General features: G+C 45.8%; 1 protein-coding gene across 1 annotated transcript in view; it reads right to left on the reverse strand.

The window, feature by feature from the left end:
• Positions 1-27,321, reverse strand: part of LOC137335328 (tumor necrosis factor receptor superfamily member 5-like) — a 35,130-nt gene extending 7,809 nt beyond the window's left edge. The window contains exons 1-7 of the mRNA XM_068000648.1: positions 26,973-27,321; positions 8,847-8,931; positions 6,666-6,791; positions 4,898-5,044; positions 4,641-4,737; positions 1,630-1,682; positions 827-934 (exon numbers count right to left, since the gene is read on the reverse strand). Of these exons, the coding sequence (XP_067856749.1) occupies positions 827-934; positions 1,630-1,682; positions 4,641-4,737; positions 4,898-5,044; positions 6,666-6,791; positions 8,847-8,931; positions 26,973-27,017 (661 nt within the window). The 5' untranslated portion in view covers positions 27,018-27,321. The remainder of the gene's footprint in view (positions 1-826; positions 935-1,629; positions 1,683-4,640; positions 4,738-4,897; positions 5,045-6,665; positions 6,792-8,846; positions 8,932-26,972) is intronic.
• Positions 27,322-27,567: the final 246 nt, after the last annotated feature.

The following is a 27,567-nucleotide window of genomic DNA, read 5'->3' on the forward strand; positions in this document are numbered from 1 at the left end:
TATAAATACTGTGGCTACAAGAGCAGGTCAGAGGCTGGGTATTCTGCGGCGAGTGATTCACCTCCTGACTCCCCAAAGCCTTTCCACCATCTACAAGGCACAAGTCAGGAGTGTGATGGAATACTCTCCACTTGTCTGGATGAGTGCAGCTCCAACAACACTCAAGAAGCTCGACACCATCCAGGATAAAGCAGCCCACTTGATTGGCACCCCATCCATCACCCTAAACATTCACTCCCTTCACCACCGGCGCACTGTGGCTGCAGTGTGCACCATCCACAGGATGCACTGCAGCAACTCGCCAAGGTTTCTTCGACAGCACCTCCCAAACCCGCAACCTCTACCACCTAGAAGGACAAGAGCAGCAGGCACATGGGAACAACACCACCTGCACATTCCCCTCCAAGTCACACACCATCCCGACTTGGAAATATATCGCCGTTCCTTCATCGTCGCTGGGTCAAAATCCTGGAACTCCCTTCCTAACAGCACTGTGGGAGAACCGTCACCACACGGACTGCAGCGGTTCAAGAAGGCGACTCACCACCACCTTCTCAAGGGCAATTAGGGATGGGCAATAAATGCCAGCCTCGCCAGCGATGTCCACATCCCATGAACGAATAATAAAAAAAAAGATTTCACTTAGTAATAACTGCATCTTGGACCTAGGCTTCTCAACAGAGAGAAAATAGGACTGTCAGCATTCTCCGATTAATCTTAATGTACTCGCACATTTGTTAACATTACACACTATTTTAGACAATGCAGTAAACCATCACTAAGCCAGTTATTGCCTTAATTTAATGGAGAACGATGCAAGCCTTACCTCTGCGGTGCACGGCTGCTGCAACTAAAGCTACCAGTATGGCTGTGGCTAAAACACTGATCACAATCGCAGCCGTTTTATCAGTCATTTGTGCAGGCCAGGGCTTACCTGGGATAAAGACAGACATTTGTTAGTTAGGAGCCAACACTAGATTCTGTGTTTTTCTGTGGTTTATTAGCTAAAATGGAAAACACAGTCACAGCTTTAAAAAAATCTGGAATAAATGAACAATGACAAAGGCCACTGGGCCACAGCACGGCCTCATTCCCAGGGACCCCACCAGTGGCAACCAAGTGAAAATTCAACCCATTCTTTAGGAACACTCATGAAATTTGGCTGCACTACATCCAATAGCAAGTGCAGCATGAGGACAAGATCTAAGTGAAATGCGATTAATAAAGCAGGATTCTCAGCCGGACGGATGGTAGAGTTGGTACAACTGGTCTCTGCTGGCTATGGAATGGGGTAAATGGACAGCCAGGCTCAGTCTCCTGATCACCATTCAGTGGATCCCACTGCAATAAGTACATCTGTCGAAGTCAGCTAAGGACAATAGCAGGCTTGGTCGTAATGCCCCTCACACAATCAAACAGCTTGATGGACAATCATTGTTTGGGCTCTTACAAGAGCAATGGTGACACAGGTGAAGAAAATTGTCAGGAGGAGAAATGAAAAGGAGAAGTCTGGTGCCAGATTACCAGTTTCAGAATCAGTGACAGCGGTCCAAATAACCAGTTTTACCCTAAACAAGCACTGGTCTCTGTCTAAGTGGCAATCTTCTTCAGGGAACTTGTGGTACTTACATTTCACATCAGTTGTTGAGTTGCCTGGTTTCAGCTCTCCTTGTGACTCGCAACTGAAAGCAAAATAGAGAGAGGGGTCAACAGAGGATCAGAGCACAAGAAGTACCAAGGACGGTGTATAATCAGGGGTCCCAATTCCAGTCAGACACATTCCACTTACTTTGTTCATTGGTCCTGACTTTTTTATGGGGTCTACGCAAATGAAATTGATCAGTAGATAGATATGGCCCAACCCAGCTCATCCTTGCAGAAAGACTCTACAGTCGCTCCACATCAACATCCAGCTGTTTCCTAAATAATTCAAGGGTATTCACCTCCGTTACCCTGACTAAAAGTCCATTCCATATGTTGCTCATTCTTTGTGTAAAGGAGAGCTTCCTGACATCAGTCCTAAATGTGCCTTTCACTCGTTTGAACTTGCCCCCCCCCCCCACCTTGTCTTACCTACAGTGTTTAACTTGAAGTCGTGTTCCAGATTTATCTTTTTCATACCATTTATTATCTTATACACCTTTATGAGGTGCCTACTTAGTTGCCTTCTTTTGAGGCTGAAAAGTCCTCTGACTCTAGGATTCAGTCTTGCGGTTTTTCTGTGTGCCACCAACAGAATCCTTTATGTCTCGGTGAAAACGTCTCTCGTGACCTCTACCATCTAGAAGGACAAGGGCAGTAGGCACATGGGAACACCCTCACTTCTAAGTTCCCTCCAAGTCACACGCCATTCTGACTTGTACATATATCGCCGTTCCTCCATCATCGCTGGATCAAAATCCTGGAACTCCCTCCCTAACTGCTCTATGGGAGCATCTTCTCCACACGGACTGCAGCAGTTCAAGACAGCGGCTCACCACCATCTTCTCAAGGGCAACTAGTGATGGGCAATAAATGCCAGCCCTGCCAACGATGCTAGGGGTTAAGGAGGCAGTTGGTAATGGAGAAAAAAAGCCGGAGGTTATCTTTGGTCTCCAGGTTGATCCTGGAGTAGTGGGTGGTTTTTGGCAGAGAAGAGTGAGGCCTGATAGCATTTGATGTGATCCAGCCAGACCAGATGATGGATGGCTAAATCAGTTTTGCGCCAGATATGCTCAAATCTGCGCCCCTTGAAATCGAGGGAGTGAAGATAGGGCCATACTAGGGAGAACGACCGGAATGGGAGAGAGTAAAGGTTTTGCTGGGGACAAGGGAATCAAAGGTGGAAGTGAGGGAGTGGATGAGAGGTTTGAGAGCTGCAGAAATACCACGGTGAAAGAAGGGCCAAAAATTCGACAGTTGGCAACTTGAAACTCCGACCATTTAACCTGCAGTTACTAACTCCATCCATTTAATCCGTGGCTCCTGACTCTCTCCAGTTAACCTGTGGTTATTTACTCTCTCTACTTAATCTGCAGTTACTGTCTCTCTCCAGTTAACCTGTGGTTACTGACTCTCTCCAGTTAAACTGTGGTTATTTACTCTCTCTACTTAACCCGCAGTTGCTGTCTCTCTCCAGTTAATCTGCAGTTACTAACTTTCTCCAGTTAATCTGCGGTTACTTACTCTCTCCAGTTAATCGGCGATTACTGACTCTCTCCAGTTAACCTGCAGTTACTGACTTTCTCCAGTTAATCTGCGATTACTGACTCTCTCCAGTTAACCCGCGATTACTGACTCTCTCCAGTTAATCTGCGGTTACTGACTCCAGTTAACCTGCAGTTATTTACTCTCTCCAGTTAACCTGCAGTTATTTACTCTCTCCAGTTAATCTGTGGTTACTGACTCTCTCCAGTTAATCTGCAGTTATTTACTCTCTCCAGTTAATCTGCGGTTACTGACTCTCTCCAGTTAATCTGCGGTTACTGACTCTCTCCAGTTACCCTGCAGTTATTTACTCTCTCCAGTTAATCTGTGGTTACTGACTCTCTCCAGCTAACCTGCAGTTATTTACTCTCTCCAGTTAATCTGCAGTTACTAACTTTCTCCAGTTAACCTGCAGTTATTTACTCTCTCCAGTTAATCTGCATTTACTAACTTTCTCCAGTTAATCTGCGATTACTGACTCTCTCCAGTTAACCCACGGTTACTGACTCTCTCCAGTTAACCCGCGGTTACTGACTCTCTCCAGTTAACCCGCGGTTGCTGACTCTCTCCAGTTAACCCGCGGTTACTGACTCTCTCCAGTTAACCCGCGGTTACTGACTCTCTCCAGTTAACCCGCGGTTACTGACACCCTCCAGTTAACCCGCGGTTACTGACTCTCTCCAGTTAACCCGCGGTTGCTGACTCTCTCCAGTTAATCTGCGGTTGCTGACTTTCTCCAGTTAACCCGCGGTTACTGACTCTCTCCAGTTAACCCGCGGTTACTGACTCCCTCCAGTTAACCCGCGGTTACTGACTCCCTCCAGTTAACCCGCGGTTACTGACTCCCTCCAGTTAACCCGCGGTTACTGACTCCCTCCAGTTAACCCGCGGTTGCTGACTCCCTCCAGTTAACCCGCGGTTACTGACTCCCTCCAGTTAACCCGCGGTTACTGACTCTCTCCAGTTAACCCGCGGTTACTGACTCTCTCCAGTTAACCCGCGGTTACTGACTCTCTCCAGTTAACCCGCGGTTACTGTCTCTCCCCAGTTAACCCGCGGTTACTGACTCTCTCCTGTTAACCCGCGGTTACTGACTCTCTCCAGTTAACCCACGGTTACTGACTCTCTCCAGTTAACCCGCGGTTACTGACTCTCTCCGGTTAACCCGCGGTTACTGACTCTCTCCGGTTAACCCGCGGTTACTGACTCCAGTTAATCTGCAGCTCCTGACTCCATCCATTTAACCCACGGTTACTGACTCTCTCCAGTTAACCCGTGGTTGCTGACTCTCTCCAGTTAACCCGCAGTTACTGACTCTCTCCAGTTAATCTGCGGTTGCTGACTCTCTCCAGTTAACCCACGGTTACTGACTCTCTCCAGTTAATCTGCGGTTGCTGACTCTCTCCAGTTAATCTGCGGCTCCTGACTCCATCCATTTACCCATGGTTACTTACTTTGTCCATTTCCAACAGTGTTCTACAGGTGAGGAGACATTTGAGTAATATCCATTTTTACATTGCTTACACACTGTGTTCTTGAGCTTGCGATCCGCTGGCAAAGAAACCATATTAACAGATCAGTAATTGACAATTATCACCCACAGTAATTTAAATTTCCTAAATATCTATCTAAATATTTAACTTTTTGATAACTTTTATGATTTAGACAAGTATAATGACTGTTAAATTAAATGTGGGTTTAATGGTATTACCTGGTACAACTACTCCAGATCCAGGCTCACAACTCATGTCTTCTACACACATCTCGCAGTCCTTATTGATGCAGTGTTTTCCTATCGCACATAAACACACAGTGTTGTGCATGGTGTTACCAGGTGACTCCGTCACAAATCCTCCATCTGAAGACATTAAAATGCACAGTTAAAGTTTCTCCATCAGTGCAGAGTCTTATTAGTGACTGCGCTCCTGTGATAGTGACAGGACTGCGCTCCTGTGATAGTGACAGGACTGCGTACCTGTTACAGTGACAGGGCTGCACTCCTGTGACAGTGAAAGGGCTGCGTACCTGTCACAGTGACAGGACTGCGTACCTGTGATGGTTACAGGACTGCGCTCCTGTGACGGTGACAGGGCTGCGCTCCTGTGACGGTTACAGAGCTGCGGACCTGTGACCGTGACATGACTGCGTATCTGTGACGATGACAAGACTGCGTACCTGTGACGGTGACAAGACAGCGCTCCTGTGATGGTGACAGGGCTGCGTACCTGTGACGGTTACAGAGCTGCGGACCTGTGACCGTGACATGACTGCGTATCTGTGACGATGACAAGATTGCGTACCTGTGACGGTTACAGGGCTGCGTACCTGTGACAGGGCTGCGTACCTGTGACAGGGCTGCGTACCTGTGACAGGGCTGCGTACCTGTGCTTTTAAGATTTTCTTTTTGTCTGCGATCTCGCTGTTGCTTCAATCACTTTCTGTAAATCTAGCTGTGAACTGTGGGACTCCCAGGTGAAGAGGGCAGGCTTTAAGAAGCTATCTGACTGCAAGCCTTACGGTGAAGAAGCCCAACCCTGCCCTTCCCCAGACATCCCCACAGGCACTTTTCCCAACGGACGACTGGTTAACAATCAGGAACAGGAACCCTATGCAATTTCTTTCCTCTCCCTACTCCAGGGGCACTGAGGCCAATTATAGAACCCACACTGCTGCTCTGGCTAATCAACACATGCCACCATCTGATCTGGACCTCCTTGCTCTGTATGGGGTTGAGTTATTTTGTTATTAAGGCAGTACCTTAATCTGGAAACCCATGCATATTTTTAAATGGTGGAGGGAATGGTTCTTACAGCTTCTGATTCTGCTCCCACTGTGGAGCGAGATAAATTCCTCCCGTTTAAGTATTCCAATGGATTGCTGGATTTGCACTCTGCCTAATATAACATCCATTTAAAACGCAACGCTCTCCAAATTCTATCAGGAATTTAATTTGGCCAGGAGCTTCCTTTCCCCCTACTCTAACCCTGAAGCAGCGGGGTCCTAGTCTGTAAATTTATTCACAGTCACTGTCAGACAAACTGTTGTTGAGAGGAAACACCCTCCGTTTTGTCGGTGTATTAAGACGAACCATCTCAAGTACTCCAGCTGGAAAAGACTTGGTTGATGATGTGTTTCAGTGGAGCTGCCTCTAGCCAGCTGCCTTTGATTGGGTTTGAGTCCCAAGATTGGCATCTAGAAACAAGTAGGATATCAATGCTCGTTCAATTAATGGCAGCGCCAATGGCAATGGGGCCAACACAATACAGAGTCACAAAACAAAGTGCAGCAACTTCTCATCAGTCCATACTGCAGCCTCCGGCATCGGGAGAGGTGGCTTAATCTGTTGCGATATCACTTACAGACCCCCCCACCGCACGCACACACACACACACACACACACATACACAGACACACATGACAATAACACACTGCCAGAAATACATGCAACAGGAAAGTAGGGAAAGCTGATGGGTACTTACTTGGATCACAATACATGTGCAGTTGACAGTGATCGGCCAGGCTCCAGTCTGTCTGATACTGACCCTCTTCACAGCGTTTGCAGTCAGTGTCATTCTGTATTGTGCATTCATTGATCAAATAGGAACCTGCAACACAAACACCACAAATGCCAATCTATTGCACAGGGAATACAACTCCCAGACCTGGCTCCAATTCTGCACCTTTTCCACAGGCCTATATGGGTTTTGAGAGGGTCTGATACTGACAAATCTTTGGTAATTTAAATAAAAATTAATTTCTCAGCAAATTTTCCACATTGGTTCAAATTGCCACAGGATGACTACACCAGTGCCTCTCACGTAGAAAACATCCCAAGGCACTTTAAAGAAAAGAAAAAAAATTAATAGGAACAGATAAGGGAGTGGATGTCATATCATGGAAAGAAAGACTTGCATTTATGTAGCAGCTGTTCACAACCTCAGGACATCCCAAAGCACTTAACTCTTGTAACATAGGAAACACAGCAGCCAATTTGCACACAAGGTCCCACAAACAGCAATGAGATAATGATGTTTTAGTAACATTAGTTGAGTGATAATGTTGGCTAGGACACTGGGGAGTACTCCCCTACTCTTCTTCGAAATAGTGCCATGGAATCTTTTACACCCTGCTGAGAGAGCAGTCAGGGCCTATAATTTAACATCTTATCTGAAAGACTTCAGTAGGGTAGCACTCACTCAGTACTGCACTGGAGTATCTGCCTAGATTTTGTGCTTAAGTCTCTGTAGTGGGATTGAACCTTCTAACCCAGAGGCAAGAGTATTACCAACTGAGCCACAGCTAACTACACAGTTAGACAGATGAAGATATGGGGGTTACTGGAAGCTCGGTTGAATAAAGATGGGCTTTGAGAAGATTATTGATGATGAAAAGAGGGGAGATGGGGAGATTAGAAAGAGAGTTCTGGAGTGTAGGATCAAGGTGATTGACAGCGCTGTCATCAAAGTGGAGTGAAGGGAGTGGGGGATGCACAAAAGACCAGACCAGGAGGGGAATAAGGAGGGGGACACATCAGGGCCAAGCCTGGAGGCAACGTGCACACTTTCCGACAGGGACTACTGGTTAGCGATCAAGCGTCAGACCCTGGCCAACCTTCCCCAACCTACCCCAGAAGTACTGAGGTCAATTTTGGCATCCCTATCACCACCTCAACTGAGATCAACTAAAGTCAGCACAGATCAGCGATCGACCTGGGAACTTCCTAGCTCAGCTTCTCAATCATTTTTTCCTATTGTCAGGTTTCTCCCCTTTTCCCCCCTCTCCTCCTGAAGGTGCTAAGCCCTCGCTGGGGTATGATTACACAGGTACCGTCAGCCCTCTGGTACCTCAGCCAAGTATCTATTCTTCCTGTCCAGATCTAGAATTTAGGCAATGACTAGCAACAGGCTGATTTATCATGATGGTTATCACAGCTGAGCCCAGTCCTGTTCTCGCTGAACGTTCACCAATCTCCCTGCACAATAGCTCCGATCGAGATTGGAGATTAAACCTGAATTTGTCCCCACTCTGTGGCTCTAAGCTGTTCTAAGCTTGGTGTCACCATGCCGTGCTCCTCAAGATTCACTCTTACTTTGTAATCTGATCACTTTGATTAGATTCCACCCTCCCAGATATCCATTAATCTACATATAAAACAACAAACCCCTCAATTAGATTCCATCCTGCAACTCACTCCCAGATATTCATTATTCAACAGATAAACCATCTGAATGCCTTGGATACTATTCAAAGCAGTTGATTTATGCTTTCCACAAAAAAAATGGGTAGAATTGGGGAAATCAATCCTCAAAACACTGATATTTTATGTCATTTCACAAAAACTGTAGTTGACATTTAAATATAAAAATTAGTAGGCCATTCAGCCCCTCGAGCCTGTTCTGCCACCAATTAGATCATGATTCAAGCCCACTTACCCGCCTTTGCTCCATATCTCTTGATACCCTTAACTAGTAAAAATCTATCGATCTCAGTCTTGAAAGCTCCAAGGAGAGAATTCCAAATTTCTATTACCCTTTGTGCGAAGAAGCACTTCCTGATTGCATTCCTGAATGGCCTGGCCTAAGTCAATGGCCTGACTTATATTCCAGCCTGCCGTTCATCCCCAGGAATCCATTATTCTCTATTATTAATTCCGTACTTACCAGGTGGGCATTTGGCACAGCAGCGGGAAAACTTTAAGTACTGCGTGATATTGTTACATTTGGTGGCAGACTCACAGTGGTACAGCTGGAAGAGAAAGGCAGACACTGAATTACGATTCATGCCATTGTATTTCATTACACTGCTCATTCTAGGGTTGCCAACCCTCCGGGATTGGCCTACAGACTCCAGGGATTAAAGATTAATTTCCAGGACACTGCTGCAAGCAAACTCGGGAGAAAAATCATCGGGGCATTTAAAAATTTGAGCAATTTCATTTATTAGTTGTAAAAATACTGGAGATTGGAAAATTGGCTATTTGGCTGACAGTCAAGAATCATCCAATAGAGTAACAAAGCGTCTGTTCACTTTACACTTGGTATGAGAAGGCGGTGTGTTGCAAGGATGGATGTGTTGGATGGGAGTGTAGGGGCGGGAGGTAATGAGACGAGACCTCCAGGAATATATCCAACCAGAGTTGGCAACCTTAGCTCATTCTCCCCTCACAGTGGTCAGGAAGACTATAAAGAAAGTAGCAACTGGAAAAGGCCCATCAATTAGGTCCATATACCAAGCCCACTCAACCCATTTCCATCCGCCCAAACTCCCTGTAGAATCAGGACTCTGTGTGTTTCCTTGTTGAATATTTCAGCCTAGTCACTGTTCTCTCTATTTGCATCTAATCATTTCCATCAGTTAACAACCTTCAACTGAGTAGAAATCCAGCAGACTGGGGGAGCTTTAAAAAGTAACAAAGGAATACAAAGAAAGTAGGAAGGGGAGTTTGGGGGAAAAAAACTTGCAAAGGGATATCAAAACTAACAGTTAAAGTTTTCATGAATATATTAAGTGAAAGAGAGCGGTAAGGGGCAATGTGGGTCCATTAAAGACAGATGCAGGAGAGACTAGAATAGATAATAAGAAAATGGCAGACTTGGTAAATTAATGTTGTTTTCACAGTAGAGGAAGAGGACAAATTACCAGCGGTATGAGGGAACCTAAAAATAAGTCAAAGGAGGAACTTATTGGATTTAATATAAATAAGAAAATGGTAATGGAGAAAATAATGGAATTAAAATAGACAAATCTCCAGGATTTCAGGGTACGGAGTCATTTTTATATTTAAGCTCCAGATCTGGCGTTATACCAGCCTCCCAGCACCACTCCCCTTCCATCCAACACCCATTCTTCATCAGGCACTGTGCATACGTGGGGTCGTTGAATCTGGCAACAACTCCTAAGGCTCATAATAAACGGATCTCCAGTAGGGCTGCCAATCCTCCAGGATTGTCCTGGAGTCTTCAGGTGTTAAAGATGAAATCCTGAGGACACTGCTGCGAGCAACCCAAGAGAAAAAGCTTTGGGACAACGTTTCTTAGTTATAAAAATATCTGAGATGGGTTAAAGGGCTTTTTGACTGACAGTCAGGAATCTTCCAATCGGCTAACCAAAAGTCTGCTCGCTTTCCAATTGATATGGGAAGGCGGTTCGCCATAACGATGGACTTGTCTGATGACCAATGGCGGGAGCCTGGGGGCGGGGTGGTTGGAGATGGGAGGTCATGTGATGAAATCTCCCGTAATATGTCCAACCAGAGTTGGTAACCCTAGTCTCCACCACTGCCACAAGTAGGTAAGTGAGGCAGTTTATATTACTAACTGCAGCCGGGGGCATCAGCAACAATTTTTAAATATAAAAGCAGCTTCAGATCAGGGATAGGGAAGAGTATCAGGATGGAAAGTGCCTTATTTAAAAGATACAGGTGCCATTTTCTCCCCGGTGTGCAGGAGCAGGAGTGGAATCTCTTTTGGAAAAAGCCGCCAAAAAGATGAAAGCGCGCAGCTAGCGAAGGACTTGTATTCTGCAGGGAGCTGGAGCATTTCGCCTCTCACTACTCCAGGTAGGTGAACCATCTATTAATGAACAGTTTGAATGATGGTGTCTTGGCTGCCAGATTAACACCACCTCTGACCCCTCCTTCGTGGCAAACCAGAGCCAACAGGGTAGATTTTCAAATTGCCACTCCAGGCTTCAAACTGGCGTTGCGGGTAGGCCGCTCGTCATAGAAACCGCCTGGTTTTCGGTTCTAAAGCAATGGGCAGCTGATCCGCCAGTTTTACACCAGGGCAGAAAGTGGATTGTCCACCCCTACAGAGGCGGAAACCCTCAACTCATTTAAAAAGTACTTGGATGAGCACTTGAAGTGCAGTAACCTACAGGGCTATGGACCAAGTGCTGGAAAGTGGGATTAAGCTGGACAGCTCTTTGTCGACCGGCATGGGCGTGATGGGCCAAATGGCCTCCTTCTATGCCGTAACTTTCTATGATTCAATGACATGGTTTTGTTCTGTCATGTGGAGTCAGGTTCTTCCTGGTGCTCTGTCACTGTGAATTGAAACGATGCTGGAACACATTCTAAAGAGACAATTCATACTTAATGATGTGAAATGGGTCTTTATCTCACAGAGTAAAATCACCCTTTGAGGGAATTGCTACACCCGAACCTGCAGTGAGTGAACAAAAACAATCCAGCAACTGTCAGACTCAGTATAAAGACAGGTCGCAGTTAATAGCAACTCATGGGCATGATTTTAGCTCGGAGCCGGGAACCCAGCACATCTGTAGATATTCGCGTGGGGAACCCGCAAGTGAGTGCATCGCAATCTACGATCACAACTCAATTGAAGGTAAGTATTTGTGCTTCTGGGTTTCCCACGTGCCAGACAGACAGATTGACAGACTGGCTGCCTGTCGGGGGGGGGAAAGGAGCCGCAAATCGGAGAGGGGGGGGGAGGGAGAGAGAGAGATCGTGGCCCATGGAAGAAATCGGAGGGGTGGGGGGAGAAGGACGACATCAGGTGGGCCTTGGAGAAGATCGGGGGGGGGGGGGTACACCATCATGGAGAGGAGGATCAGCATCGGTGGGGGATGTATGTGGATAGACTGGAGAAGCCGGGGTTGTTCTCCCTAGAGCAGAGAAGGTTAAGAGGAGATTTGCCAGAAGTGATGGGTTTAGATAAAGCAAATAAAGGGAAACTTTTCCCACTGGTGGATGAGTCAATAGCCAGAGAACACAGATTTAAGGTGATTGGCAAAAGAACCAAAGGCGACGTGAGGAAAAACTTTTTTACGCAGCGAGTGGTTAACTGGACCAGCCATATAAATACTGTGGCTACAAGAGCAGGTCAGAGGCTGGGTATTCTGCAGTGAGTGACTCACCTCCTGACTCCCCTAAGCCTTTCCACCATCTACAAGGCACAAGTCAGGAGTGTAATGGAATACTCTCCACTTGCCTGGATGAGTGCAGCTCCAACAACACTCAAGAAGCTCGACACCATCCAGGACAAAGCAGCCCGCTTGATTGGCACCCCATCCACCACCCTAAACATTCACTCCCTTTACCACCGGTGCACAGTGGCTGCAGTGTGTACCATCCACAGGATGCACTGCAGCAACTCGCCAAGGCTTCTTCGACAGCACCTCCCAAACCCGCGACCTCTACCACCTAGAAGGACAAGGGCAGCAGGCACATGGGAACAACACCACCTGCACGTTCCCCTCGATGTCACACACCATCCCGACTTGGAAATATATCGCCGTTCCTTCATCGTCGCTGGGTCAAAATCCTGGAACTCCCTTCCTAACAGCACTGTGGGAGATCCTTCACCACACGGACTGCAGCGGTTCAAGAAGGCGGCTCACCACCACCTTCTCAAGGGCAATTAGGGATGGGTAATAAATGCCGGCCTCGCCAGCGATGTCCACATCCCATGAACGAATAAAAAAAAGTTATAATCTGGAATGCGCTGCATGAAAGGGTGGTGGAGGCAGATTCAATCGTGGCTTTCAAAAAGGAATTAGATAAATACTTGAAGGGAAAAAATTTGCAGGACTATGGGGAAAGGGCAGGGGAATAGGGCTAACTGAATTGCTCTTACAAAGACTGGCATGAGCTCGATAGGCCGAATGGCCTCCTTCTGTGCTGTAACCAATCTATTCTATGATTCTAGGTCCAGCATTGGGGGTGGGGGGATTCAGCATCGGGGTGGGAGGATTCAGCATCGGGGTGGGGGGATTCAGCATCGGGGTGGGGGGATTCAGCATCGGGGTGGGGGGGTGGTCCAGCATCGGGGTGGGGGGGTGGTCCAGCATCGGGGTGGGGGGGTGGTCCAGCATCGGGGTGGGGGGGTGGTCCAGCATCGGGGTGGGGGGGGTGGTCCAGCATCGGGGTGGGGGGGTGGTCCAGCATCGGGGTGGGGGGGATGGTCCAGCATCGGGGTGGGGGGGTGGTCCAGCATCGGGGTGGGGGGGTGGTCCAGCATCGGGGTGGGGGTTAGTCCAGCATCGGGGGGGGATTCAGCATAGGGCTGGGGGTGGGGAGTCGGCCAATCGCAGGAATCCTGTCAGCCAGGTGAGCTTGTTGGGCCTGGATGAAGCACTCCTGCTCCTCCGGGCCCTCAAGCAGTGCAATAAAGGCACTCACCTCATGGATACGGCCCTTCCTGCCTGCTTTCACCTGACGTGAATCGGAAGCGATGAGAAACCCGAACAGGTACAGTTTGATATTTCTAATACACAAAAAATTAAGTGCCTCAATGAAACAGTGAGGTACATTGCCCCTTTAAGCATTGGCCTGTCGGCTTTAATTGGGGACGGGATTTCAAGGTTTCTGCACCTTCTCAAGGGCAATTAGGGATGGGCAATAAATGCCGGCCTCGCCAGCGACGCCCACATCCCATGAATGAATTTAAAAAAAGACCTGGAAATACCAGTCGGAGCTTACACATCACAATCTCTGACTAAGGCAAACGAGTTTACCAATCCAGGTCTGAAATGGACATAGGAGCTTCATTCCAAAATTGGAATGAGGCCTGCGCTCGTTTCAGGTGGTTGCCAGGGCCGCCTAAAAAAAGGCCCCAACCAATTTACCAGTGACCCGAATGTCTGTGCAGATCAGGCGCAGGCCTCTGCCCTCCTAAACTGGTTATCACTGCACCTGTTTTAGGCCCATAAAACAGGTGCAACAATGTTAATTTTAGACCCCGTTATTCCTTATTTAAATGATTATACTGGTTATTCCTTGTTAAAATGATTATGCTGGTTATTCCATGTTAAAATTATTACATTGGTTATTTCTTGTTAGAATGGTTATACTGGTCATTCAAAGTTAAAATGATCATACTGGTCAATGCTTGTTAAAATGATTATACTGGTTAATCCTTATTTAAATGATTATACTGGTTATTCCTTGTTAAAATGGTTATACTGGTCATTCAAAGTTAAAATGATTATACTGGTTATTCCTTATTAAAATGATTATTCTAGTTATTTTATACATTTTAATATTTGCTATAGTTGGGGATGAGGGAGCTGCTCTTTTATGTATTGTTTTTATAACAACCACCCACAGACGTGTGGCTGATCACCACAATTAACCCGAGCATCCCATGATAAAACTAGAGGGGAAATTTCTTCACAGTCACTTCGCTGCTTTGTTTCGTTGGTTGTTACTTAGCATTCCATCAAGACTGATGAGTTCCAGTGTTTGCTAAAGCTCATCTCCAAGTAAAACACTCTGTTGCAAATATTTAAAGCATTGGAGTTAGCTACTGATGTAGGTTCCCTCGAGGTGTACGTGTTTATGGGAACACTGTAGTTTGTAGGAGATCACTTATCTCTTGGTCTGATCTTGCAGTGGTTACAGACTCATATCAGAAGGAAATTAGAGGTTTTCAGAACTGCCGAACTTCCTTGCATAGGATGCGAGTGTTTTGTGTACACGGTAACACAAGCTACCAACACGGTCACACAGTGTGCGAGAGGTCATTTGCACCAGACAGAGTGCAGGGTTTGTGGCAGGGGCTGAAGACAGTGGCTTTGGTCTTCCCAGTCATAAGCTGGAGAAAGTTACAGAACATCCAAGACCGGATGTCGGACGAGCACTCTAACAGCACAGTGGCAGTGGACAGGTCAAGAGAGGTGGTGCAGAGGTAGAGTTGGGCATCGACAGCGTGCAAGTGGAAGCTGATCCCAAGTCTATGGATACTGTTGCCAAGGGACAACTTAGGAAGAGGGAGAGGACCAAGGATGAATCCTTGGGGGTCTCCAGAGAGACAGTGCGGGGTGAGAAGAGAAACCATTGCTCGAGATGCTCTGGCTACGAATGGATAGGTAAGAGTGGAATCAAGCAAGGGCAGTCTCACGGAGTTGGACAACAGAGGAGAATCATGTGATCAACAGTGTCAAAGGCTGCAGAGAGGTCAAGAGGGTGAGGGAAAGAGTATTCAGGTATACGGATAGGAGAGTTTATATAGATGGAGAGGTTTAGGTAGGACAGGAGAGCGGTGAACTCAGGAGAAAGGGCAAGGGAAGCTGGGATGGAAACTGAACTCACCGAAGATGAGGAATCAATCAGTGCAGAAGATGAAGGAGGAAAGGAGGAAGGATATCTCAACAACAACAACAACTTGTATTTATATATTGCCTTTAACATAGTAAAACATCCCAAGGCACTTCAGAAGAGCGTTATCAAACAAAATATAACACCAAGTCACATAGGGGGATATTAGGACAATGACCAAAAGCTTGTTCAAAGAGGTAGGTTTTAAGGAGCTTCTTAAAGGAGGAGAAGTAGAGAGGCAGAGAGGCTTAGGAAGGGAATTCCAGAGCTTGGGGTCTAGGCAGCTGAAGGCACGGCCGTCAATTGTGCAGCGATTAAAATTGAGGATGTGCAAGAGGCAGGAATTGGAGGAGCACAGAGATCTCGGAGGGTTGTAGGGCTGGATGAGGTTACAGGGACAGGGAGGGGTGAGGCCATAGAAAGAAAGAAAGAACTTGCATTTATATAGCGCCTTTCACAACCTCAGGATGTCCTAAAGCACTTTATAGCCAATGAAGTACTTTTTTTGCAGTGTAGTCACTGTTGCAATGTAGGAAACGTGGCAGCCAATTTGCGCACAGCAAGCTGCAATGTGATAATGCCACAAACAGCAATGTGATAATGACCAGATAATCTGTTTCTGTGATGTTGGTTCAGGGATTAATGTTGGCCAGGACACCGGGGAGAATTCCCCTGCTCTTCTTCCAAATAATGCCATGGGATCATTTACGTCCAGCTGAAAGGGCAGACGGGGCCTCAGTTTTAACATCTCATCTGAAAGACGGCATCTACCAACAGTGCAGCACTCCCTCAGCACTCCCTCAGTGCTGCACTGGAGTATTAGCCTGGATTTTGTGCTCAAGTCCCTGGAGTGGGACTTAAACCCACAACCTTCTGACTCAGAGGTGAGAGTGCTACCACTGAGCCACAGCTGACACCGAGAGGGATTTGAAAACAAGGATGAGAATTTTAAAATCGAGGCGTTCTCGGACCAGGAACCAATGTTAGCGAGCTCAGGGGTGATGGGTGAACGGGTCTTGGTGCCAGTTAGGATACATGCAGCAGTGTTTTGGATGAGCTCAAGTTTAAGGAGGGTGGAAGATGGGAGGCCAGCCAGGAGAGCATTGGAATAGTCAAGTCTAGAGGTAACAAAGGCATGAAACTTAGAGTAGTGCTTGGGAGGGCAATAGACAATTAAGATCTCAAAAGAGAGGCAAGAGGGAGAGGTGCTCAAAGGAGGAGTAGGCTAAAGTAATCAAAAAGGCTAATGGAATATTGACCTTTATTTCAAGGGGGCTGGAATACAAAAGTGAGGAAGTGATGCTTCAGTTATAAAGAGTCTTGGTCAGACCCCATCTGGAGTACTGAGTTCAGTTTTTGGCACCGCACCTCAGGAAGAATATATCGGTTTTAGAGAGCGTGCAGCCCAGATTCACCAGAATGATATCAGGGCTTTCAGGTTGCATAAACTTGGCTTGTATTCCCTTCCCCCTCCCTCCTCACTTCTAATAAGTTGGTAGACTTGGATTATACCAGCACTGGAATGGTGATAACAAGGTATAGCATTAGTGGTTGTCTCAAGGGGTAGGGCAGCAGTGAGGGTGAAGGCACAGGTGCTCAGGACAAGAGGGGCAGTCATACAGGGGGGGCGGGGGGCATGACAGTGATGAGGGAGGGGCAACAAAGGGTTTGGTCCTGGATTTGAGTGGGGGGAGATTTCTTGAAAGAGCTTCCCCGTCAGTGACTTGAGGAAACCGGCATAGATAATTTAAAAATATTGCTGGGTATTTATTGTAAATAATACAGGTATCCCCACTGTTGAAGCCCACCTCCCCCTCCCTTCCCTGTGCTGTGAAATGAACCATAAGCTGGCCTTGAGGCCGGGTATCAGGATGGCAATTACTGTCCAATGCATGGCCCAGTCTCGCCATTTCCATTGTGGATTTCATCATACCTGGCTGGTGACTAATGTTAATACTATATCCTAGTTAATGCTCCTTTATTAAATTGTACAATTACCACATGCTATTGCACAATAGACAAGTAGACATTGACTCACAGTTCACCAATTAACATTGCTGGCATGAAAGAACTTGGTGCCTTTCACAACATTCCAAAGCACTTTATGGCCAATGAAGTATTTTTGAAGTGTAGTCACTGTTGTAATGTAGGAAACGTGGCAGCCAATTTGCACACGGCAAGGTCCCACAAACAGCAATAAGGTAGATAATCAGATTTAGTGATATTGGTTGAGGTAAATATTGGCTAGGACACTGAGAGAAATCCCCTGCTCTTCAAATTTTTTTTTTGTTCGTTCATGGGATGTGGGCGTCGCTGGCAACGCCAGCATTTATTGCCCATCACTAATTGCCCTTGAGAAGGTGATGGTGAGCCGCCTTCTTGAACCGCTGCAGTCCTTGTGGTGAAGGTTCTCCCACAGTGCTGTTAGGAAGGAAGTTCCAGGATTTTGACCCAGCGACGATGAAGGAACAGCAATATATTTCCAAGTCGGGGTGGTGTGTGACTTGGAGGGGAACGTGCAGGTGGTGTTGTTCCCATGTGCTTGCTGCCCTTGTCCTTCTAGGTGGTAGAGGTCGCGGGTTTGGGAGGTGCTGTCGAAGAAGCCTTGGCGAGTTGCGGCAGTGCATCCTGTGGATGGTACACACTGCAGCCACAGTGCGCCGGTGGTGAAGGGAGTGAATGTTTCGGATGGTGGATGGGGAGCCAATCAAGCGGGCTGCTTTGTCCTGGATGGTGTCGAGCTTCTTGAGTGTTGTTGGAGCTGCACTCATCCAGGCAAGTGGAGAGTATTCCATCACACTCCTGACTTGTGCCTTGTAGATGGTGGAAAGGCTTTGGGGAGTCAGGAGGTGAGTCACTCGCCGCAGAATACCCAGCCTCTGACCTGCTCTTGTAGCAACAGTATTTATATGGCTGGTCCAGTTATGTTTCTGGTCAATGGTGATCCCCAGCATATTGATGGTGGGGGATTCGGCAATGGTAATGCCGTTGAATGTCAAGGGGAGCTGGTTAGACTCTCTCTTGTTTGAGATGGTCATTGCCTGGCACTTGTACCATGGGATCTTTTACTTACACCTGAGGGGGCAGATGGGACTCGGTTTAAGGACTCATCCAAAAGACGGTATCTCTGACAGTGCCGCACTGCCTCAGCACTGCACTGAAGAGTTAGCCTAGATTATGTGCTCAAGTCTCTGGAACAGGGCATGTACCCACAACGTTCTGACTCAGAGGCAAGAGTGCTCTCACTGAGCCACGGCTGACAACTTGAAGAGCAGCTATCCATCAGGAAAGATAATAACTGATCGTGTGCAATACATAATAATTGAATACCATGTGGTTGACCACCATAGTACATGATAGTAGCAGCTAGAGGTGCTCGTCAGTTGGAGTGGGAGCTGGAGTCAGCCGACAGCCAATAGGCACACAAAAGCAGGACTTACTACACAGGGGCGAGCAGACGAGTCTCAAGATATGATCAAGAGACATGTTACCAACTAGAAAACTGACAATAGCTGACACAACCCCTGAAGAATTTTTTTAAAACACAAGCAGCTTAGAATATAGACCTACAATCAGGGCCACCACTTTACGGTGAGCTAAGATATATTTTTATTGCATGGGACTCCATGATTTTTACCAGTGTTTTAGGGATCACGTTCCATAACTCAGTCTGTTTTTCTATGAAAGCTGAGACACAGTGGTCTTGCCTATGAGAGACATGGTCTTGCCATCATAGAGACATGGTTGCAAGGCGACCAAGATTGGGAACTAAATATTCCAGGGTACATGACGTTTAGAAAAGAAGGCAGAATGGAAAAGGAGGGGGTGTAACCCTGATAATAAAGGATGACATAAGGACAGTGGTGAGAAAGGATCTTGGCTCGGAAGATCAGGAAGTAGAATCAGTCTGGGTGGAAATAAGAAATAACAAGGGGCAGAAAACTCTGGTGGGAGTAGTTTATAGGCCCCCTAATAGTAGGTATAGTTGGTCAGAGTATTAATCATGAAATAATAGGAGCTTGTAACAAAAGTAATGCAATAATCGTGGGGGAACTTAATCTATATATAGATTGGACAAATCAAATTGACAAAGGTAGTCTGGAGGACAAGTTCATGGAATGCATTTGAGGCAGTTTCCTAGAACAATACGTCTCTGGAACCAACCAGGGAACAGGCCATTTTAGATCTTGTTTTGTGTAATGAGACAGGGTTAATTAGTAATCTCACAGTAAAGGATCCTCTGCGGAAGAGTGATCATAATATGATAGAATTTCACATTGAGTTTGAGAGTACTTAAGTCAGAAAATAGAGTCTTAAACTTAAATAAAGCCAATTACATAGGTATGAGGGGTGAGTTGGCCAAGGTAGATTGGGAAATTAGATTAAAGGATATGAAGGTAGATAAGCAATAGCAAACATTTAGAGAAATATTTCAACATTCTCAACAAATATACATTCCACTGAGAAATAAAAACACTGCGGGAAAAGTGATCCATTCATGGCTAACTAAAGAAATTAAGGATAGAGTAGATTAAAAGAAGAGGCCTATAATGTTGTCAAGAAGGGTAGTAAGCCTGCGGATTGGGAGAGTTTTAGAAGGGAGAAAATAGAATATGAAAGTTAACTAACAAGAAATATAAAAATGGATTATAAGAGCTTCTACAAGTATATAAAAAGGAAGAGAATAGCAAAAATAAACATGGGTCCCTTAGAGGCTGAGACAGGAGAAATTATAATGGGTAATCAGGAAATGGCAGAGATGTGAAAGAAATATTTTGTACCTGTCTTCAAAGCAGAAGACACAAAAAGCATACCAGAAACAGTAGGGAACCAAGGGGCTAATGAGAGTGAAGAATTTAAAGTAATTAATATCAGTAGAGAAAAAGTACTTGAGAAACTAAAGCCGATAAATCCCCTGGACCTGATGGCCTACATCCGAGGGTTCTAAAAGAGGTGATTGCAGAGATAGTGGATGTATTGGTTATGATCTTCCAAAATTCCCTAGATTCTAGAACGGTCCCAGTGGATTGGAAGGTAGCAAATGTAACCCTGCTATTCAAGAAAGGAGGGGGAGAGATAACAGGGAACTACAGGCCAATTAGCCTGACATCAGTCGTTGGAAAAATGCTGGAATCCATTATTAAGGAAGTGGTAACGGCACTTAGAAAATCATAATATGATTAGGCAGAGTCAACATGGTTTTATGAAAGGGAAATCATGTTTGACAAATTTATTAGAGTTTTTTGAGGACGTAAATAGCAGGGTAGATAAAGGGGAACCAGTGGATATAGCAAATTTGGATTTTCAAAAGGCATTCGATAAGGTGCTACATAAAAGGCTGTTATGCAAGATAAGGGCTCACGGGGTTGGGGATAACATATCAGCATGGATAGAGATTGGTCAACAGACAGAAAACAGTGAGTAGGGAAAAATGGGTAATTTTCAGGTTGGCAGGCTGTAACTAGTGGGATGCACGAGGATCAGTGATTGGGCCTCAGCTATTTATCTATATTAATGACTTAGATGAAGGGACCGAGCGTAATATATTTATGTTTGCTGGTGATACAAAGCTAGTGGAAAAGTGAGCCGCGAGGAGGACACAAAGAGTCCGCAAAGGGATATAGACAGAGTGGGCAAGAAGGTGGCAGGTGGAATATAATGTGGGGAAATGTGAGGTTATTCACTTTGGTAGGAAGAATGGAAAAACAGAACATTCTTTTAAATGGTGAGAAACTACTAAATACAAGAATCACAAAAAGTTAGCATGCAGGTACAGCAAGGAAGGCAAATGGCATGTTGGCTTTTATTGCAAAGGGGTTGGAGTACAAGAGTAAGGAAGTCTTATTACAATTGTACAGGGCTTTGATGAGACTTCAACTGGAGTACTGTGCACAGTTTTGGTCTCCTTATCTGAGGAAGGTTTTACTTGCCTTAGAGACAGTGCAACAAAATTTCACTGGATTGATTCCTGGGATGAGAGCGTTGTCCTATGAGGAGAGATTGGGTAGAATGGGCCTATACTTTCTGTAGTTTAGAAGAATGAAAGGCAATCTCATTGAAACATATAAGATTCTGAGGGCGCTTGACAGGGTAGATGCTGAGAGGTTGTTTCCCCTTGCTGGAGAGTCTAGAACTAGGGGGCATAGTCGCAGGATAAGGGGTCGGCCATTTAAGACTGAGATGAGGAGGAATTTCTTCACACAGAGGGGTGTGAATCTTTGGAATTCTCTCTCCCAGAGGGCTGTGAATGCTGAGTCGTTGATTATGTTCAAGGCTGAGATAGATAGATTTTTGGACTCTGGGGGAATCAATGGATATGGGGTTTTGGCAGGAAAGTGGAGTTGAGGCCAGAGATCTGATTGAATGGTGGAGCAGGCTCGAGGGGTCGTATGGTCTACTCCTGCTCCTGTTTCTTATGTTCTTATGTGAAAACAAGTAGAGAGTGCAGTGGGACTTGAGCTTGCTGTACGTAAGTACTTAAGCTACAGGTATCCCCAGTATTCCGTCACTTGTATACTAGGGAAAAATTGGAGTACACAAAAGTATTTTTCTGTGTTGCCAAACTTACAAAATTCTGAAGCAGGATGGAAGGCATGGGGTTTATTTTCTAAAGGAGTCTGTGGTTTTAAACACTTTTTTTTTGGTATATTCTTTTTGACCATCCAACCTTTTAGCATTATGGAAACGGTGATGCAACTTGAAATGAATAAGTGCCGCTATTAATGATTTCGTGGAATTCCTAAATATCTCTGTCAGTACTGGGCATAGGCCTATCTGATTGGTGGTGCGTTGCTGTTCCAACATGACATGGGAACAAGACCATGAGTTCTTGCATACTGAATTCCCACTTCTGGTTGGCTCTTTGGGAATGCCACTTTGCAGTGTCCAGAGACTGTCTCATTTCGAGATCGGACAGCGCACTGCCTTGGCCGATTCTTGTGTACCATCTAGTGGCTGGTTATGGAATACTTGCACCTGTTTGCTTTGTTCAACAACTACAGCTTCCATTTATATAGTGCCTTTAACAAAAAAAGGTCCCACAGCACTTCACAGAATAAGTGTATGAAAAACAGGCACTGAGCCAGGAAAGGAGAGGTTAAGAGAGATGACCAAAAGCTTGGTGGAAGAAACAGGTTTTGGAGAGGTTTTTAAATGAGGACAAAGAGGTGGAGAGAGGCAGAAAGGTTTAGAGAGGGAATTCCAGAGGTTAGGACGCAGGAGGGTGAAGACCCTGCCACTAATGATGAGTCAATGGGAGAGGGCGACGCCCAAGAGGCTTGCTTCAGAGGAACAGAGTGTTGGGGTTAGGGATACAGGGCTGGAGGAGGTTGCAGAGATAAGGTGGAAAGAAGCCATGGAGGGATTTATGGTGAGGATTCTAAATTTATTGCTTGGTGGGATGGGGAGCTGGTGAAGGTCAGCAAGGACAGGGGGTGATGGGCGAATGGGCTTAGTATGGAACACGATATGGGCAAGGGTTTTGAACAAATTAAGTGTAAGGAGGAGGGGAGGCCAACAAGGAGAGATTTGGAATAGTAAGGGTTAATTTTGACTTTGGGTGATCGTGTCCTGTTATGCACCTCTCCCAACTATCATTTCTATTGACTTCAACGGGCGGCTGATCCGATATCGTCCCTTTTACATTATCGCCCAAAGTCAAAATTACCCCCGTAGAGTCTGGAAGTGACAAAGGCATGGATGAGGGTTTCAGTGGCAGAGAAGCTGAGTTGGGGGGAAGGCAGGCAGTGTTGCTGAGGTAGAAGTAGACAGTCTTAATAATAGAGAGGATAATGGAGAAGTGCCAAGTGGGTGATCCATCTCGGCCTCCTCCTGATATCCCCACCATCACAGAAGCCAGTCTTCAGCCAATTCGATTCACTCCACGTGTTATCAAGAAACGGCTGAGTGCACTGGATACAGCAAAGGCTATGGGCCCCGACAACATCCCGGCTGTAGTGCTGAAGACTGTGCTCCAGAACTAGCCGCGCCTCTAGCCAAACTGTTCCAGTACATCCTTGTAAATCTCCTCTGTACCCTCTCTAGTGCAATCACATCTTTCCTGTAATGTGATGACCAGAACTGTACACAGTACACAAGCTGTGGCCTAACTAGTGTTTTATACAGTTCCAGCATAACCTCCCTGCTCTTGTATTCTATGCCTCGGCTAATAAAGGAAAGTATTCTATATGCCTTCTTAACCACCTTATCTACCTATCTTGCTGCCTTCAGGGATATGTGGACATTGGCAATTGATGCTAGCTCAATTGCTAATTTTAAATCTGAGATAGATAGCTTTTTGCCAACCAAAGATATTAAGAGACATGGGCCAAAGGCAGATATGTGGAGTTAGATCACAGATCAGCCATGATCTTATCAAATGGTGGAGCGGGCTCGAGGGGCTGAATGGCCTACTTATGTTCCTATGTTCCTGTGACGTGCACTCCAAGGTCCCTCACTTCCTTTACACCTCTCTCAGTATCCTCCCATTTATTGTGTAATCCCTTGCCTTGCCTTGGGGTGTGTTACTATGTTAAAGGAGCTTTCTTGAAACGACATAGTGAGTGCGCGAAGGACATAAAGTTTCTTCCCTGGCCACTGTGGCTGTTTCAGGCTCTTGTCAGGGGCAGGCTGCTAGTGGGGAGTGAAGGGAAAAATCACAGGTGCTTGGGGCGGGGAAGTGAACCAGTGAGAAGCAGCGGGAGGGAACAGAGTGCGAGTGGAGGGGAAGGTACAGGTGCTTGAGGTAAGTGGGAGGAGCGTGCAGAATAATGAAGACTGTAAATTTTCATTAATTTCCCTCCCTCCCTACCCAGGGATTCCCCAGCACTGACCTAGAGAAGCCTCTGTTACTTACAGTGCAGACTGCGCTTACACAGTCCGCTCCTGATAATTCAAATATAAAGTAAAAACAGAAAATGCTGGAGAAGCTCAGCAAGTCAGGCAGCATCTGTGGAGAAAGAAACAGAGATAACGTTTCAGGTCGATGACCCTTCATCAGAACTGGAAGATTTTAAAAGAGTTAAAGTTTTTGAGCAAGCTCAGAACCAGAGAAAGAGGGGGGAGGGTGGGGAGGGGAGGAAAGAACAAAAGGGGAGGTCTGTGATAGAGTGAAGGGCAGGAGTGATTAAATGACAAAAGGGATGGTGGTGAAAGCAAGGAGGGTGATAATGGGACAAGTAAAGAAACAAAAGATTGGTCAGGAGTAGATGTAAATTGCAGCAGCACTAGACCAAAAAATGGGAGCAGTGTTTATGATCTGAAGTTATTGAAATCAATGTTGAGTCCAGAAGGTTGTAAAGTGTTTATTCAAACTTGGTTTTTGCATTATAAAAATGGAATTATCCAATATTTTAATTTATGTAATGCCAGTAACAAAGTAAAATGGGAATCTATTGCAAAAAAATAATTAGGGTATAATTTGAGTTTAACTTTGAATTCAGAGGAGCAATTGCTGCCATCGGTCATAGCTGGAAATGTGGCATTTGCACTGCGGGGTCTGCAGGAAATGGTTGGAGCTGGCTGAAGGGGGAAGGGGGTGGAGGCCGGTGGAGAAGTTTAGCAGGAAGTAAATGTGATGAATGAATGTTTGCTACATTTATGGCTTTTAATACATTACTAGAAAATTGCCCATAGAGCTGCTCACTGTCAGTTGGTGAATAGAAGTCTTTCTACATATAACATGGCAATGGAGTCAGGACAAACATTTCAGAAACATGCCCTACAGAGTTACCTAGTGGCCAGAGCCCGCAATTACGTTGTGACGGTTGACACAGCAATTTACAATGGTAAATATTGACAGAAAAGTGTGACCAAAAAATTTTAACCAGAAGAAACGCTAATGTTATGTGCCCTACATAAGATTATTAATTTTTTATGCACATGTATGTGTATATATATATATATATACACATATATACACATGCATTTATATACTAATGCAACTTTTCCTTATCATGAAGCCCCACTAAACTCATGTGTTCAAGACCACACAGACCTCAATCATTACCACTATGTAAATATATTCAATAGAGCTTTAAGGATATCGCATAAGGATGGAGCTTTGTGTTCAAAACATTATTTTGATTTTATTTAATGTTTAATTTTATTTCCATCACCCCTTCCTCCCTCCTTCCACCTTCAGTTTCTGCCACAACCTCTGCTCCCTTGCCACTGGTTCCTTCCCATTCTCTAGCCACCATCCCAGACTGAATTAGACCACTCGCAAACCTGGCATTATGGGCTGAATTCAGGCCCCATTTTTCTTTTTATTCGTTCATGGGATGTGGGCATTGCTGGCAAGACCAGCATTTATTGCCCATCCTTAATTGCCCTTGAGAAGGTGGTGGTGAGCCGCCTTCTTGAACCGCTGCAGTCCGTGTGGTGACGGTTCTCCCACAGTGCTGTTAGGAAGGGAGTTCCAGGATTTTGACCCAGCGACAATGAAGGAACGGCGATATATTTCCAAGTCGGGATGGTGTGTGACTTGGAGGGGAACGTGCAGGTGGTGTTGTTCCCATGTGCCTGCTGCCCTTGTCATTCTAGGTGGTAGAGGTCGCGGGTTTGGGAGGTGTCGAAGAAGCCTTGGCGAGTTGCTGCAGTGCATCCTGTGGATGGTACACACTGCAGCCACAGTGCGCCGGTGGTGAAGGGAGTGAATGTTTAGGGTGGTGAATGGGGTGCCAATCAAGTGGGCTGCTTTGTCCTGGTTCTCCCTGATATCCTAGACAATATTTATCCCTCAACCAATACCTAAAAAAAGATTATCTGGTCATTATTACACTGCTGTCTGTGGGATCTTGCTGTGTGCAAATTGGCTGCTGCGTTTCCTACATTACAACGGTGACTACACTTCAAAGGTACTGTAAAAGGCTTTGGGGTATCCTGAGGTTGTGAAAGGCGCTACACAAATGCAAGTTCTTTTCTTTCTCACACCCCTCGACAAAATGCCAACATGACTACAACCAGATCACCATCACCCCACAATCCCCCCTATTTCTAAACATCTCCGACCTACATGTAACCTAGAGCATTTTCTTCTGGATCCAGGACTTTAAAATAGGGTTAGAGATTAAATTGAGCACGTAGGTAAACAAACATTAAAATAACCAGGGGCACTGATTTACAATTTCCACCAAAGCATAAACATAATTCCATAATTTGAAAGGCGCTCACACTTCCCATGGTCTATTTCCTGTAGTGGAAATGCAATTTCACTTAAATCAATCACCATGAATTGGCGCCCCTGATAATATATTGGGCGTTATGTTAGTGTGTACCCGGAGCAAAGCCACGGGAGACCCAGCACTGGGTATTTAACTAAGGTTCGTTACTAACAAAAAAGGGCCTGCAGACAAACGTAAAGTGTAAACCCAGTCTCCGCCCTCCAAACTGGGAGCCAACCCCTGCAAATCTTCGGGGTCGCACATTTCCTCCTCCACTGTAATGCTTAATTGTTTAAAAATAAAACTACACGAGATACGTAGTCCCCATTCCCTGCCCCTGGGTCCAGTGTGCATTTATTGTGCTCAATAATTTCTGTTTGTGTGTATATTTTTGTAGCGTTTTTTCTTGGGAGAGCTACGTTGTATCCAGGGCTCTCGATTTGTTACTATCGGTTACACGCTTACTGGCATCGCTCCCTCCTCCTGCCTCTCAAATATTATTATTAATAATTAAAGCCCCTTAAACAAAACACACAGCCTGTTATTCAGTAATCTCCCCCGATTACCTGAATCGCCGGAATCAACAGCCAGAGATTCTGCAGCAATCTCATTTTGTATTAAATCCGATTCCCCGGAGATCCAAACTCTGGGATCCACCGGATCTCATCTCATTCACTGGCGTTTATCTCACGACCACTTAGAAACAAAAATAACTTTTTTTTTAAAAAATGCATTACATAACGCCCAGGGTTTTGGCACAGGGGCAGCGACGGCCAGGCCGGGCTCAGCGTTGGTCAAGTTCCACCGTGTTGTATTTCAGAGTGAAGGTCGATCTGGTCTCGTCAACAACCTGGGATCGACTCGTCCGCTTGGAGGAACGCGGAATTACCAGGGCCCAGGAGGAGTCCTACTACTGCCACAAGAGTTAGACACTCCCTCCCAGACTTAGCACTTTGATAGAGAAACAAGACATTTCAGGGTGATGACCTTTCATCAGAACTGGAAGATGTTCGAGTTGAACAGCTTGTGCAGAGCTAAGGAAAAGAGGGGGCAGGAAAAGAACACCCAGTTCTGATGAAAGGTCATCGACGTGAAAGGTTAACAACAACTTGCATTTATATAGCGCCTTTAACGTAGTAAAACATCCCAAGGCGCTTCACA

This window comes from Heptranchias perlo, chromosome 19, assembly GCF_035084215.1.
Source record: "Heptranchias perlo isolate sHepPer1 chromosome 19, sHepPer1.hap1, whole genome shotgun sequence".
NCBI lineage: Eukaryota > Metazoa > Chordata > Chondrichthyes > Hexanchiformes > Hexanchidae > Heptranchias > Heptranchias perlo.